Source organism: Etheostoma spectabile, chromosome 15 (genome assembly GCF_008692095.1).
Source record: "Etheostoma spectabile isolate EspeVRDwgs_2016 chromosome 15, UIUC_Espe_1.0, whole genome shotgun sequence".
Taxonomy (NCBI): domain Eukaryota; kingdom Metazoa; phylum Chordata; class Actinopteri; order Perciformes; family Percidae; genus Etheostoma; species Etheostoma spectabile.
Window position 1 is genome coordinate 19960500 of NC_045747.1, and position 15281 is coordinate 19975780.

A 15281-nucleotide genomic window follows, 5' to 3' on the forward strand; every position below is an offset into this window, starting at 1 on the left:
GTGTAATTTTCAACTAAATACGGGGGGGGGGGGGGGGGCATTCATTTGGTGATACTTTTGAGAACATTCAAATCTAACCTTGATTTAAATGAATATTATTGACGGCCCTCAGAGGTCAAATCCAATTTCCCTCCGCATCTAAAAATATCCCTTATGGGATGCACCAGTAGGTTAGAAATGTCATGTTTTCTCATAAAATGCACATATATTTACAATATGAGAGCTAAGCCGCTCTGCTATCAACACACGAACAGATTACAAAGGACTGAATCCCCTTGTTGAGGTCTGAGATGTGACTACTGGAATGTGTTCGGTCAAGATGAAGTCCAGCAGTGAAAGAGGAGTAAATGAAAGCTTCTGAACAACAATTCATCCAGCAGGACTCGCCAGGGAAAGCCTCCGCCCATCAGCAACTCTCTCCATCTGACGCCAACCTCTCTCCCTCCCTTTCTCAGCCTCCACGCAGGGATTAAAGCTCTTTAGAGCAACGCCATAATCAGGCGCCTCTTTAATCTCTTGTCATTTTCGAAACACTAAAAATGTTATGGCTGCAGTGATGTTTCCAGCCAACCATTCATGACTCCCCTGGACACAAGCAAAGCAACTCCTTTAACATAGACCGGTCCCAAACATCCCAACAGTAGAGGCCCCCATCCACGGCCGATAATCTACATTACACTACAATATGTTACTGCACTGTAACTACACTACAAATAAAAAAAGTAGTTTCGTAAAAAGAAAAAGGAAGAAAATACAAATACAACAAATATACCAACTATAGAGTATATTATTTGGTACTAAATAGAGGGGTGAATCTTCACTGATCTCCATATTCGATTATCATGTCAGCGATTTGATATCTTGATGCATCAAATACATTGTTATATATATTTATATAGCATATAGGAGATTTAATTCACTGCTTTTCAAGCTTCAAAAACAAAACCTTCTGCAGTGCTCTCATACTCAATAAACTGGATGAATTAAACTACAGCACTGAGCACATGGCTTAGATGGAATAGAAAGAAGAAGAAAGGGAAGAAAAGAAACAAAAACAGTGGAAATGTGTGTGTGTATGTATGAATCCATCTGTGTCTATGATGTGGAAATAAGTGAAGCATAAGATTTTGTATTTACTAAACGATAAAAGTAGAGAAGGGGGGTAGGACCTGATGAGTTGTTCATGAACGTCTTCCTACTTCTTTCAATCATTTTGGAAGTTGTGCTGAGAAGTACATGACATGTCATTTTAATTATATGTATATGTATGCATGAATGTATGTATATATATTTTTTATTTTAATGGTTTACATATTCAACTAAACTAGTACTACTATGGCACTTCCTGAATGTGCAAAACATAACAGAATATGTAAACAGAAATGTTGTCAGGTCTACAAAAATTTGCCGTTGATTTTCAGGTAGAAAAATGTATATTTGTAATTTTGAAATGGGTAACCATACAAGGGCGAGAGGCCTTTGGGACTTTTTAATTGGGTTGGGGCCATTTAACGTACAATCTGTTAATTTTCTGCTGCCCGGAGACGGAGCGATGCCGTCGTTGCAGTCAGCTTCACCTAGGTTAGGATTCTTTTGGCGGTCATCGTTCAGCCAAATGATCTCCTCCTCTCCAAAACAAACGGACCCCCTGATTAAAACCGGTAAAAACACTAAAAAAAACAGTTTCACGCCAAAGTTACAGATGACTAAAACCCTTCATCCTGTTAAAATATAGAGTTAAAACCCATCAACATCTAAAATGTGTATTGTCAAAATGTGGCTTAAATTGCATAAAAAGTCAATTAATGCTTCTGGCAGACAACCATTAAGGCTGACACGTGCAAAAGGGATGTGACGCCATCAACAGGCAACTGCGATTTCCAGTAGTCCGGCTTTTCCATAAGTGGACAAGGTTTTGGTATTCTGTCTTTCGAAAAAAAAAAAAGGTTGAAAGAATATTAAATTGGCTATTTTTTACTCAAAAATTCAGTTTCTGCCTTCTTTTATTTAATATACGGTATATGCTTTCCATTGCTGACTGGGTAGCAGGATGTCTAGATGTTTATACTTACTTGATAGCTTTGAAATAAATCAATTCTATAATTTGCCCCCCAAAAAATACTAATTATGAAAATATTGGTACATAAAAATGTAGTAAAGGGGTGCAAAAGGTTAGAAACCACTGCTTTATACACATTTATTTGTACTATATTAGTCAGAGATGGTTTGGTCTTTGCAAGAAAAACCCTCGCTCAAACTTATTTTACTTTTAATCTATTATTCAGCTAGCAATTTTGAACATGGCTTCACTGAATGACCCCTGGGAAACCGTGTACCTGTGGAAGACCTGAGTGAAAATGGTCTGTTCTTCACTTCAATATTGTGGAAGAAGAGCAGTATGTCCTTGGATTGTGGGTGGGGCAGGTTTTGATAGCTCTTTCCACAGGGTAGAGCACAGCTGATAAGAAATATTTAATTATTTAGACTCATCATTCAGAGTCTGGGAGAAGTCTCTAGGCCAGATCCTCTGACGCTGTGAAGGCACAGACCCAGAATAAGGAGCCAGTCCACACACACACACACACACACACACACACACACACACTGTACAGTATGCTAACAGGACCTACACAATGGTTCATCACAGCTCAATGATTTATGGACTTTAGGAATTGATTAATTAAAAATAATGAGAACTTAACCTATTATAATGATAGAGGAGAACATATTACGGTGACAAACACTATTAAAGCTCATCTGCAGGGCTGCGTCTGATCCGATCCATCTATACGGACTAGATTCTAAGCGTATTGGATATTAGAAGTGACGACTCACATTTGATACAGTTAGCACTGATCCTCCCTGCATGTGTTTTACAATAAATGCATTTCAGTGTGGTGGTAGGGCTTTACCGTACAACAATATCAAAGATTCTGTCTAGTTTTTTTGTTTTTTTATGCAGTTGCTGCACTTTTTGTTTAGGCTATCATTTTGAAACATAGCATGAATTAAATAACTTTTATTACATGTCAAAACGAGCTGTCAATCTTCCTCTATAATACTATTTGAATTCCATCCGTTTGATTTTTTTTTCAATATTCAAATAATATTTTAATATTTAATGCTCAATTGCGGCCTGTTAATATGTTCTACACTACTCAGGCTTATGCAGTGTCAGTACAACTACAAGCATGTGTTACACATTCTGTCCACTAGAGGGACTTCTAGAATCTGCCTGGCCTTGAAGCCACCATGAGCAAACAGCGACAAAAACAAATTATTATATAGCAAGTGTTGTTATAAAGGCTAACGGTGCTCGGTTAGCATAATGACATGTTTGAAAGCACAGCCAAAACGATTTGTTATAAACTTGGTTAGTAACAAATGATGTTAACTGCATTACTAACCAAGCCAAACGGTGCTGCCACTGCTATTTTCAATGATTTATAAGCAACCTGTTTCTAGCAGATTGTCACGTTACTGAGAATACAGCTGTTAGAAGTTAATATATGAGTGGAAGCTAACTGACAGCCGTAGGGCAGCTAACATATAAACTTTAGCTTTCTTTATGAAGCTCCCAGCTAAGCTAACTCTGACAGCTGTAGGGCAGCTAACATATACACTTTAGCTTTCTTCATGAAGCTCCCAGCTAAGCTAACTCTGACAGCTGTAAGGCAGCTAACATATAAACTTTAGCTTTCTTCATGAAGCTCCCAGCTAAGCTAACTCTAGGGCAGCTAACATAAACTTTAGCTTTCTTCATGAAGCTCCCAGCTAAGCTAACTCTGACAGCCGTAGGGCAGCTAATATAAACTTTAGCTTTCTCCATGAAGCTCCCAGCTAAGCTAACTCTGACAGCTGTACGGCAGCTAACATATAAACTTTAGCTTTCTTCATGAAGCTCCTAGCTAAGCTAACTCTGAGAGCCGTAGGGCAGCTAACATATAAACTTTAGCTTTCTCCATGAAGCTCCCAGCTACGGTAACGTGACTATAACGCGCCATGCAGATAGGAAACTTCTTAAAATTTTTCTTTTATTATACGTTTTGGTTTATCTTCTGTTAACGTTAGCCACATTTAGCAACACCGTTTGAAACAAATCTTAACATACAATAAGACCGATTCCCATACCCACAGGTACAGTAAGGTTTTGCAGTGATATGAGTAATTGAAATTAAAAGTGTCTCCATTTGAATCTCCAAGAATGAATGAGTAGCTACAGTACAGCCTCATGTTACCTTTCTCTCTCATTGAAGAATAACTTTAATCAATGTCACATATACACGTTTCAGATTTAAATTTGGGGGGGAGCACTATTTGCAGTACTTGTATGAGTATAGTTTGAAGGTCAGACCTTCAGTGTTCACTGCTGTAAATATTCCTTAGTGCTACATTTCTACTTCCCTGCACGGCCATGATGAAACTGGAAAATGAGTCTGCAAAACTGCATGTGTAACCAAATTGACCAGAGATTACTAATCAGCATTATTTCAATTTACATACAGTAAGAGGCTTATCCCATTAGGAGATAAAAGAGGGAAAGTTCATTTATTGGCAAATTTTTGCAGGGTCTGTTTATTCTATTACATTTGTGGGCAAGGATAGGAGGCAAAGAGAAAGAGAGAAAAAGAGAGTAGGGAGGCTGAGAACTTATACAGGAGGAGATCAGCACATCTATCACTGCCGCTGTGCAAAGTTAAAGCTCAAGTGGAAATCACAGAGTTTGGCTCGCTTAAAACTTCAAGGACACACACGCCTCCTGTGTGCTGCAGAGGTGGCGAGACTTGGGACGTTTGAGTGAGGGAGGGACTCAGAAGACAGAAAACGTCAGAGCTCCATCCGAAAGAAATGCAGGCACGACTTGGCACATCGCACCTCGCACAGGAGATAAAAACATCTATAGACAAGTTGCAGCTGGGCTGTTTGAGCCAAAGTGTACTTTTGCCCCTGAATCCACTGTGAAAACAAGCTGGACGTACAGTACATTGTTCAACAGTGCTCAGGTATTTTAACCACTTCTTTGTAAAAAATGTAAACAATGCAGACTGAAAAACAGTCTGTATTTGCAACCTTCTTTCCATAACTCATTTTATGAGTGGATCTGTAACTGAAAGGTCAGAGATCATGGAAACATCAATGCAGAACCATGATGGGCAGCCTGGATCAGGGCTAGCCTTGGAAGTGACTGCGGTTTAGACTACAGTCCTGGTCTATGCTCCAGTTCCCAGGACTTAACCCTTGTATTGTCTTCCTGTTGACCATGCACTTGTTCTCTGGTTTGGTTTGCCTGTTTTATAAAGCATAAAGTAGCCTAAAAATGAACACCCAATTCTGTGTTACATCTTTTTGGCCAACTTTATGTTCTAGTTGTACACTTCTTTATGGAACTGATGGTGAATAAATCTCATTTTTTATTTTATTGAGTAAAATATACAGCAATTAGGAATTATCTTGACTAATAGTTAAGGTTAGAGAAACATAGATTTTACCCCGGGGGCAGACCATGAAAGTAGTGATCCTCAATTGGTATTGATGGAAATTTGGTTGAATAGAAAGCCATGTTTCTGACATAGAAACTTAGAAAATGAGTCAAATTTGACCCGAGGACAACAGGAGGGTTAAAAGGAGGAGGTGGATAACTCAGTCTTTCACAAACTGCTTGGCAACAAAAACCAGAACAGAGGTACCTGCATGCTACGAGGAATCAACACTTACCAGAAACACCCGGTATGCATCTTTCCTCGAGACAGAACCCCAGCAGGAATCCGTGTCGTTGTACTTCACACTTCCAGCGCTGCAGGAGTGGTTTCCACTGCACAGGAAGCAAACAAACAAACTGATTTCAACATTTAAGCCCAACCTTGTGAGATGTTGCCATCTGAAAATAATGTCCACTATTACGCCGTCATCATCACTTCTAGCCAAAGTCTGAACTCTCAATACAACTCATCATGGTAAATGTCTAAGTAGCAGACGTTATGAAAACTTGAGTGTCTCTTAAAAGTAATCACAGACCTGATCATTGTTGCGTGACAGACAGAGTTTTAGTCAAATCTGTCCATGCTATGAATAAGTGTGTGCCTTTGGCAAGGCAAACTGCTTTTGAAGTCTCAGTTACATCTCACGTTTATTGGTGGTGGAAGGTTAGCAAGGTTTGGACCACAGTGGAAGAGAATTTAACACGAGACGACAGCATCAGAGTGGTGCGCCTCAGGACAGGATGACGTAGAACTGACTGCTTCAGTTCTTCTTCACATATGTAATGAGGGTAAAGTGAAAGTGCTAATTACACAGCGTCAGTCTAGATAATCATTTATTTTTCTGTCAGTGTGTCAGTGGGGCCTCTAAAAATGAAGCTTTGATAAAAGAGATTCTCAGTGTGTTTATAATAATAATATTTTTTTTTATAATTTGTACTGTTTATTGATCCCCAGTGGGGAAATTACACTTTATACTTTGTTTGTTAGTAATCACACACACACACACACACACAGGCCTGAAATACACACACATGCTCAGGACCTAATCATGCACAAATGGAGAGATGTCAGAGTGAGTGGGCTGCCAGCTGGACCAGCGCCCTCAGCGGTTGAGGGGGGGTGTACGGTGCCTTGCTCAAGGGCACCGATCCACACTCTGTACTTTGGTCCATACGGGGACTTGAACTCTCCGGTTCCCAACCCAACTCCCTACGGACTGAGACTGTGTGATTGCAATTTAGGGCTCCGGTTGGGTGGACAAAAACAGACAACGTGGATCAGGTTTACGTGTTATAATACGGCTGAATTTGAAAACGCATCTTTTTCTCTCAGTTTTTGTTGTCCATCCACAAGAAAAAAAGAAAAATTGTGAAAATGTATTAGCTTTTGAAATGATAACAAATTTAAGCTTTTCTGTTGCCTATGACTTATCTTATTAACTTATCACTGAGATGTTAAATCCTAAAATAATCATTTGATTAGCCCAAGAGTAGGAATGACTGTTTAGTTGTTGTCTCACAAAAGAAGAAAGAAAGATGTAAATTGCAAATGCAGCTGTATTACAACCGCAGACATACAGACACAAGAAGTAGAAGGTATTCTGATTGCGTGTGGTTCAGATGTTTTCAAAAACAACCTACAATTGCTTGTTTATGTATTTACCTATTTAAGTTTCTCCTAGTTAACTCTAGGGCTGGGCAACATGGAGAAAATCAAAGATCACAATATGTTTGACCAAATACCTTGATATCAATACCGCAACAATATTGTAGTGTTGACTATTGCTGCTTTCACAAGATATTTACACAATGAGATTTTTGATAAATAATCATCAGTAATGTGGATATAATGACTAATAATAGAACAGTTACAACAGTCTGGTAACAGAACATGACATCCCTTTACTTTAATGCAGCCTTTAAAACCAGGAAAAGACAACACTTATGCCATATTTAAAATCTAAGACAATATCTAGTCTCATATCACAATATCAATATATAATTGATATATTGCTAACTCTGAAGTCAGTCAGTAACTGAGACAAAATGGTGAACCGTATATAAAAGATTTTATACTTTATGCTATTTCTTGAAACTTCCTGAACCAATTAAAGACATCACTGTGAGAAACTGTCCCCATCCTGAAATCATCTCTCCAAACACTAAAAGGGGGGGGTGGCCATTTCTGTAGTCCAGGATCTGAAGGGGCAGAGTCAGTAACTATATAAAATAACCTTATTCCCACTCAGTCTTGCCTACGGACTTGCAATCAAATTTGGCTGGAAGCAAGTCGACCCGACTCAGACCCCAGGAGCACCGGTACGAGGTCAGCGGGCCTAAAGGCCTCTGTCATCAAAGCTTTATTGTCTTAATCTGGAGTTCAGAAGGTGATTACGGGACCAAGGTGTCTGGGGAAGAGGTGCCAATGAGATGAAGACAGATGTGTTCTAACTCGCCAAAACAGAAAGTAGCAAATGTTCTTCAAGGAGAACGTCTATAAAACCCATCTATATCGGTTTTATTTCCCAATATAAGGGGGAATGACTGTGATAAAGTGAGTATATTGGTCTTACCAGGCGACTTCCATTAGTGATATAGGCACAGCGGCTGCGTAGATGGCCAGGTCTCCGTACAGATAGACTATGATGCAGATGTAGAACATATTGATGCCAACTGAAAGACAAAAAGGAAAAGAACAAGACATGAATGACGCAGCGTTTGTGTACGTGACTAAAATCAACAGACTCTCCGTGAAGAGAGGTGGCGGCCTCTGCCATCCTTTATGCTGTGGTCTGGGGGGGGGGGGGGGGGGGGGGGGGGGGCAGCTCGGACAGGGACAGGAGCAGACTCAATAGACTGATCAGGAGAGCGAGCTCTGTCCTGGACTGTCCTCTGGACTCCATAGAGAAAGTAGGGGAGAGAAAGATGTTAGCTGACAGCTGACATCCATCATGGACAACACCTCTCACCCCCTACATGACACTGTGGGGTCCCTGAGGTGCTCCTTCAGCAGCAGACTGATACACCCCCGGTGTTAGAAGGAGAGGTACCGCAGGACGCTGTCAGACTCTACAACACCTGCACCACCTGATGGCTCTATGTATATCTATTTTTATCATCTGTATTTATATTTTTCCATTCTGAGTACTTACTTTTGCAATATTATTTATGTAATTATTATTCAATTTAATTTCATGTCATACTTACTTAATAGTTTTCGTACTATGGCTACCTCACTTTACTTTACAATACTTTTTTATATAATGCCACTTTACATTCATTCAGTACTCTTTGCACATTTTCTGTTGTTTGCTGGTTTGTTTTTACTGTGTAAACACTGCTGCTGTAACATGGGAATTTCCCCATTGTGGGATGAATAAAGTATTATCTAATCTAATCTAAGCAATGTCCTGCTGTGGACGGGGGGGGGGACACAGCAGCTAAATGTAATTCAAGACACTTAAAAAAAAAGCAAAAATATCAGTTTAAGTGTACACTGTATTTAGAGTATTTTACTGCTTTACCTAGATGCAGAGGGCCTTTACAGCCAGAGCCCTTTGGAAGAAAAAACAGGAGATGTAATTTGACCTCACAGAACACAGAAGTTGCTGGTCTACCGCTGCCTTCATCGGTTAGTTAGTTCTGTATCCTTTTAAAACACCAAAGTCACAAAATAACACTGGCTAACGGAGTAGTCTGGTGGCTGTAAAGAGAGCATAGATAATAGGGGCGCACAAAAAAACGATATGATATGTATTCAAATCGCGATTCAAGCTCTACCGATTCCAAATCAATTCATAGAATTCCAAAAGACTTTTTTTTTATTATTATTATTTTGTATTGTGTATCACATGAGACAGAGAGAGATAGATAGATAGAGAAATAGATAGAGAAAGATAGAAATTCAAGGTCCCAGTATCTTACAGACATCACATCATGCTCGGATTGAATACAACTCCTCAACTGGCCGCGCAGCGTTCTGTGATAATCACAGCGCCCACCCCCCCGCCTACAAACCCGCTCGGCTCAATCACACACACACACACACACACACACACACACACACAGAACACGGAGAAATGCTCTCTCTCTCTCTCTCTCTCTCTCTCTCTCTCTCTTCTCTCTCTCTCTCTCTCGCTCCCGCTCCATCAGGCAGGCAGTCAATCGGGTCTGCGGATCTGTTCGTTAACGTTTAGGGTTTCTTCAGCTTCAGGTTGTTTTTAACTTCGGTTTGTAGTTTACATAGTAACCAGTAGATTTCTGGTGAACGTGGGGTTTGTAGTCTTACATAGTAACCAGTAGATTTTGGTGAACGTGGGGTTTGTAGCCTTAATAGTAACCAGATTTCTGGTGAACGTGGGTTGTAGTCCTTAATAGTAACCAGTAGATTTCTGGTGAATGGTTTGTAGTCCTTACATAGAACCAGTAGGTTTGGTGAACGGGGGTTGTAGTCCTTACATAGTAACCAGTAGATTTCTGTGGAACGTGGGTTTGTAGTCCTTACATAGTAACCAGTAGATTTCTGGTGAACGTGGGGTTTGTAGTCCTTACATAGTAACCAGTAGGTTTCTTGAAGTGGGTTTCAGACGTGCTACTTGGTTTAAATGCAACTCCGTTGTGTCTCTGCCATTGGAGATTTTTTTTTTTTTTTTGTACTGTCAGCTGCCCCCCCTGCCCCCCCTCTCTCTGTGTCTCTCTCTTAACAACCCCACAACCCCACAACACACACCACAAACCACACACACACACACACAACACACACACAACACACACACACACACACACACACACACCTTGTGTGGAAGGAAATAAAAGAATAAAAGAAATAAAAAAGAACCAAAAACAAAAAAAAATCCCACTGATCATAAAAAAATAAGTTAAAAAAAGAAAGTTATATTGAGTATGAAAACTCTTGTTCATTACATTTTACTTCATAATTGCAACCGCATGTGTTGTATTCATTGTTGCAAAACGTTCTGTAGTTTGTTTGTTACCATGACAACGCCATTGATCTGAAGCTTGATGCTGTCGTGTAAATAGTTTTCAAATCAGCAATAAATATCACAATTTTTGATCAACTCATATCAATTGCATGCTTAAATAACATACCAGTTAAAGCCCCGCACATTTCAAGAGAACCCGACCCACTTCCGGGTTAAATCTGACCACTTCCGGTTTAGGCCCCGCCCAGTCCGAATTTACATACTGTGAATTTCTTCTTTTTACTTGAGAATCGTTTTTGAATCAAAAATCAATACTAAATCGACTAAAACCTAGCCTAAAAATCGGAATTGAATTGTGACATTTTCGATAGATAACGGCTTTAGTTCCCCCCGTATGAACTTAAAAAAGGGATTCCTGCGGTGAAAATGTTCTAAATATAGCTAACACATAACCTGATCTTTGTCTTTAGATCTAAAAAGCTGCTGCTTTGTCCACAGCGGGACCCAGCACTCCTGCCTGCGTCTTCAAACTGGAGGCGTGCCGAGCCCCACCTACTACACAATCATTCTAATACACGATGGAGGAGTACCTTACACAACCCAACTTTAAAATATCTGAACTCTCTCTTTAAAGGAACATGAGATCAAGAGGTGATGAGCAAACACATTGTTCATCTTCATCAGCTGTCCAAAACACTTACAAATGAAATATAGTGGTAAAGTTTAACGTGTGTTAAACTTTACCACTATGGTGCCATCTCTATTAAAATGCAATCTCATCCACACCTCCGCTCACTACATCCCTCCATCCCTTTTCTGAGACACCAGAGGCACATCTTATTGGTCTAATGAAAAATATTAATAGCATTAATTAAAAAAAAACAAAAACTAATCACTCCATGAAATACATTTTCCCTGTCAGCCTTTACTCTCCACAGCGACGAGCTCATCACCATCTGCCCCGGACCCGGCTGCCTCTGCCAGGACAAGATGGAGGGCTTTAACTGGCAGACAAATCATCACAGCGCGCCACACATCAATCACACTCTTGAATTCTCAGAAGGGGGTTCACTGGACCCCTCAGCTAATTCATCACTGCCGAGGAAATTAGAGCATAGAGTCCTTTAAAAGGGAATAAAAAGTGACACACTCACAGCTACGCTGATTCTTATACGAGTAAGGGCTGAGAGTGCCGATCATACAGTTACATTAGGCTGTGAAAGGAGTTGAAAAAATCAGGATCTGGCAGCCTATTAAACATCCCTTGGTCTAGTTGTAAAAAAGGCTGTTAACAGAAAGAAAGCCACATCAGACACTACACAGTACTGCGAGTCAAAGTGACCTGGTACGATTATATTTTCTCGATTCATTGTGCATTGGTCTATATAATGTCAGACAATGTAAAAAAAAAAAACAGTGACTGCACATCACAGAGCGTTATGGAATGTCTTTACATTACTTGTTTTCTCCCATTAAAAGTCCAAAACCCCAAAATATTAAATTTAAACTGATACAAGTCAGACAAAAAGCATCAAATCTTCACATTTGAAGAGCTGGAATCTGAGAGTTTTGACGTTTCTGGTTAAGAAATAATAAATGTATGGCTACCTTTTCTTTGATTATCAGGTTGTGTATGAACTGTATTAAGGTATTAATATTGGCTGTGCATTGTTTTACACGCCAACCACTCAAAGTAACACAACACTAAAACTAAACAACTAAAAAAAGTGATGAAACAGAAAGTCATATTCTAAAATATTTTACTAGTTCTACTTAAAAGTGGTAATCTGCATTATATGTCATTTTGAAAGTAACCCAAAAAAAAAAAAATCAATGAAAGCATTAACCGAGATTGAACGGGGCAATAAATAGAGATGATTGCACTGATGGAAGGAATTTGAAATGTTGTGCTTCAGCCTTCTTCATTTTTATTTAATCAATATTTGGATAAAAGATGCAAGTGAAAACATGACATGACAGCTCAAAGAACTTTTGTCTGAACTTTTTAACTGTGAAAATGTGTCAGCCTCTAGTTCTACCTCTGCTAGTTCCTTCCAAAACATACCGTGAGGAAGGGTTCATTTCTTGCTAAAGACTGTGTTGCGTAGCTTTAAAGTAGAAGTGTGGAAATTAATTAAATAATCCATGACACGGACAGACATGGACGATGCTGCATCGATGATCTACCGGGCCATAATCAATTGGCCCACTCACTCAAACCTCCTCCACATTCCCAGAACCAGACTCAGGACAATGGGAGATGGGGCATTTTGTGCTGCTGCCCCACGTCTGTGGGATGCCCTCCCTGACACCTTGAGGGCACCTCGATCCACTGAGTGTTTTAAAAAAAGGCCTCGAAACATTTCTTTTTAGCAAAGCTTTTGGTCCCCTTTAGATGTTTTTTATCCTCTCTTCTAAGAATAGCTTTATTTTCTTTTTTATTCTTTCTTTTTTGTTTTATTTTTCTGTTGTTTTACTTGTGGCACTTTGAGATTTATTGATGAAAAGTGCATTATAAATAAAATGTATTATTATTATTACTAATTATTTCTGTTTACACTTTATTGTCGACCTAACAACTTTTCTGTTTACATATTCTGTTTTGTTTTGCACATTCAGATTCAGGAAGTGCCATGTGCTCAGTGCTGTAGTTTTATTATTTATCCAATTCATTTAGTATTATAGCACTGTAGGAGGTTTTGGTTTTTGAAGCATGAAAAGCTATGAATTAAATATCCTAAATGGCTTTAACAATATTTGACACATTGTAATGTTAAATCAAAGACATGATCATCTCAATCTAATCGGGAGATCAGTGAAGATTCCCACCTCTACTTTACAGTAGAGCGATATGGAGAAAATCAAATGTCACCATATTTTTGACCAATTACCTCGATATCGATACCGCAAAGATATTATATTGTTGACTATTGGTGCATTCACCAACTATTTACACAATGAGATTTTTGATAAATAATTATCAGTAATGTGGATTATAATGACTAAGTGGGTAAAGGCAAATAAAATAACAGTTGCAACAGTCTGGTAAGTTCAGAAAATGACATCACTTTACTGTAATGCAGCCTTTAAAACCAGGAAAAGACAACACCTATGCCACATTAGGATATTTACGAAAATCAGGATTAGATTTAGGATATTATCCAAAATCTAAGACGACATCTAGTCTCATATCACGATATCGATAGAATACCAACATATTGCCCAGCCCTACTTTACAATGTTTCTAACATTTGAGAAGTTATACAAAAAAAGGTTTCTTTACAAAAATATGGAAGTATTTCTCAAAGTAGGCATGTTGTGAAAAAGTCAGTTTCATGACCAACCATCATTTTCCGTGGTACCGTTCCTAAGGTAAGAGCTGTAAGGTCAAAGAGAGAAACGGCAGTTTAGTAATTCCTCTCCCTGCCAGTGTGCAGTGTGTTTAAAAATCTAAAAATCAAAGATTGTGTTCAATTGGAAAAAATGTATAACAAAATAAAAAAATCCTTTTTTAAGCTCCAATTTCTATACTGCATACCATTACACCTGTTATCATCCTGTCAGAATCTTACACCGGCCCATGCCTATCTCAACGCAAGGTATCAAAAGTAGTCAATGGCAGGGACTTTTCAAACAACACCAGAGTACTTTGTAGAGTTGCATGAAAAAAAACGGTGAATTAAAAATGCATGTATCATTACAAAGTCCCCATTAAGATATTAATAAAGACAAGTTTTGGATGGTTTACCTGTATACTTTTGTCATGTGCAAGAGTAGCATCAAAAAGGGTTCTTATTTTCACGTAGGGATGCAACGATCCAATACCGACTCAAATAGCTGGACGTGGTATCGTGACAATAAGGCAGATCAGGTTTAGGAATGCAATGTTTAGAGGTGAAATGCGTAGTTTCTGTCTCCCTCATGTGGAAGAGAAGAAATGACAACAACACTGTCGTATCCACATGATACAAGCCTATGGTGATCTTTTAGTGTTTATCCTGTCAAAGGAGGATAAAAAAGAATAACATGATGAACTCTTTAGAAGAGGTAATAATTAGATTGTATATTTGTCTCCAAAGCTGACCTGTAAAACGCATCACTGGAGCTGTGGCGTGCGAAAGCTGCCCAACCACACCGTTCTGTAGTTCTGTAATGAAGCAACTGATGAAATACTGACTCAAACGCAATTATAAAATGTGTACGATAATGTGAAGCATATTTTAATATCTAAAATATAGTTCAAATTGGAGAGGCACATGTTTTAGCGTTAGAGAACAAGAAGAAAAAGAAATCCCTTTGGGAAAAGTCTTCTTTCTCACATTGCCAGCTGAAGAACCAAACCCCTCTCCACTCTGCATTACGTCTCCTGTGACACAACCTTGGACGAGCCATATTAGCGTCTCAGTGGCAGATAGCAGAAACGGGACGTACTGTACTTTGCCGCCGCTGTCAGTAAGCGATAGCAAGGCGGGAGCTCTGCATGGCCACGGGGATGCAGGCCTTCACGGCACTGTAACTAATATTTCCCAATTACCCAGAGCCACGGGCAAAAATGCTGCAAAATGGACCTGCACGCAGGAGCCCGGTCTTTCATGCAGCTGTGTAACGAATCCCTATCCATCATCACTTTGCTTCTGACTGACAGCAGAGCTGCCAACCTCTCTGAGAGCAGCCACAGCAAAAAAAAAGCCCCTTTTATGACCTCATACAGTAGGGATTTAATACTGTACATGACATAATAGGAATGGACAAATGTTATTTTAACTTTCCTGTTGTAAGAAGTCAGCTTTGACCTCCTGTGCGGTTACAAATAGCTTGCGCTGGATTTTTAAATTTAAATATTACCTCATTAACCTTTT

General features: G+C 39.3%; 1 protein-coding gene and 1 long non-coding RNA gene across 3 annotated transcripts in view; one reads left to right on the top strand and one right to left on the bottom strand.

The window, feature by feature from the left end:
• Positions 1-15281, bottom strand: part of tmem104 (transmembrane protein 104) — an 83007-nt gene that overhangs the window by 49259 nt on the left and 18467 nt on the right. For both annotated transcript variants that reach the window (XM_032537512.1, XM_032537511.1), the window contains exons 7-8: positions 8053-8152; positions 5716-5812 (exon numbers count right to left, since the gene is read on the bottom strand). In XM_032537512.1, the coding sequence (XP_032393403.1) occupies positions 5716-5812; positions 8053-8152 (197 nt within the window). The remainder of the gene's footprint in view (positions 1-5715; positions 5813-8052; positions 8153-15281) is intronic.
• Positions 1336-15281, top strand: part of LOC116702961 (uncharacterized) — a 17938-nt gene continuing 3992 nt past the window's right edge. Inside the window, exons 1-2 of the long non-coding RNA XR_004335295.1 lie at positions 1336-1387; positions 6153-6164. This is a non-coding gene — a long non-coding RNA (uncharacterized LOC116702961). The remainder of the gene's footprint in view (positions 1388-6152; positions 6165-15281) is intronic.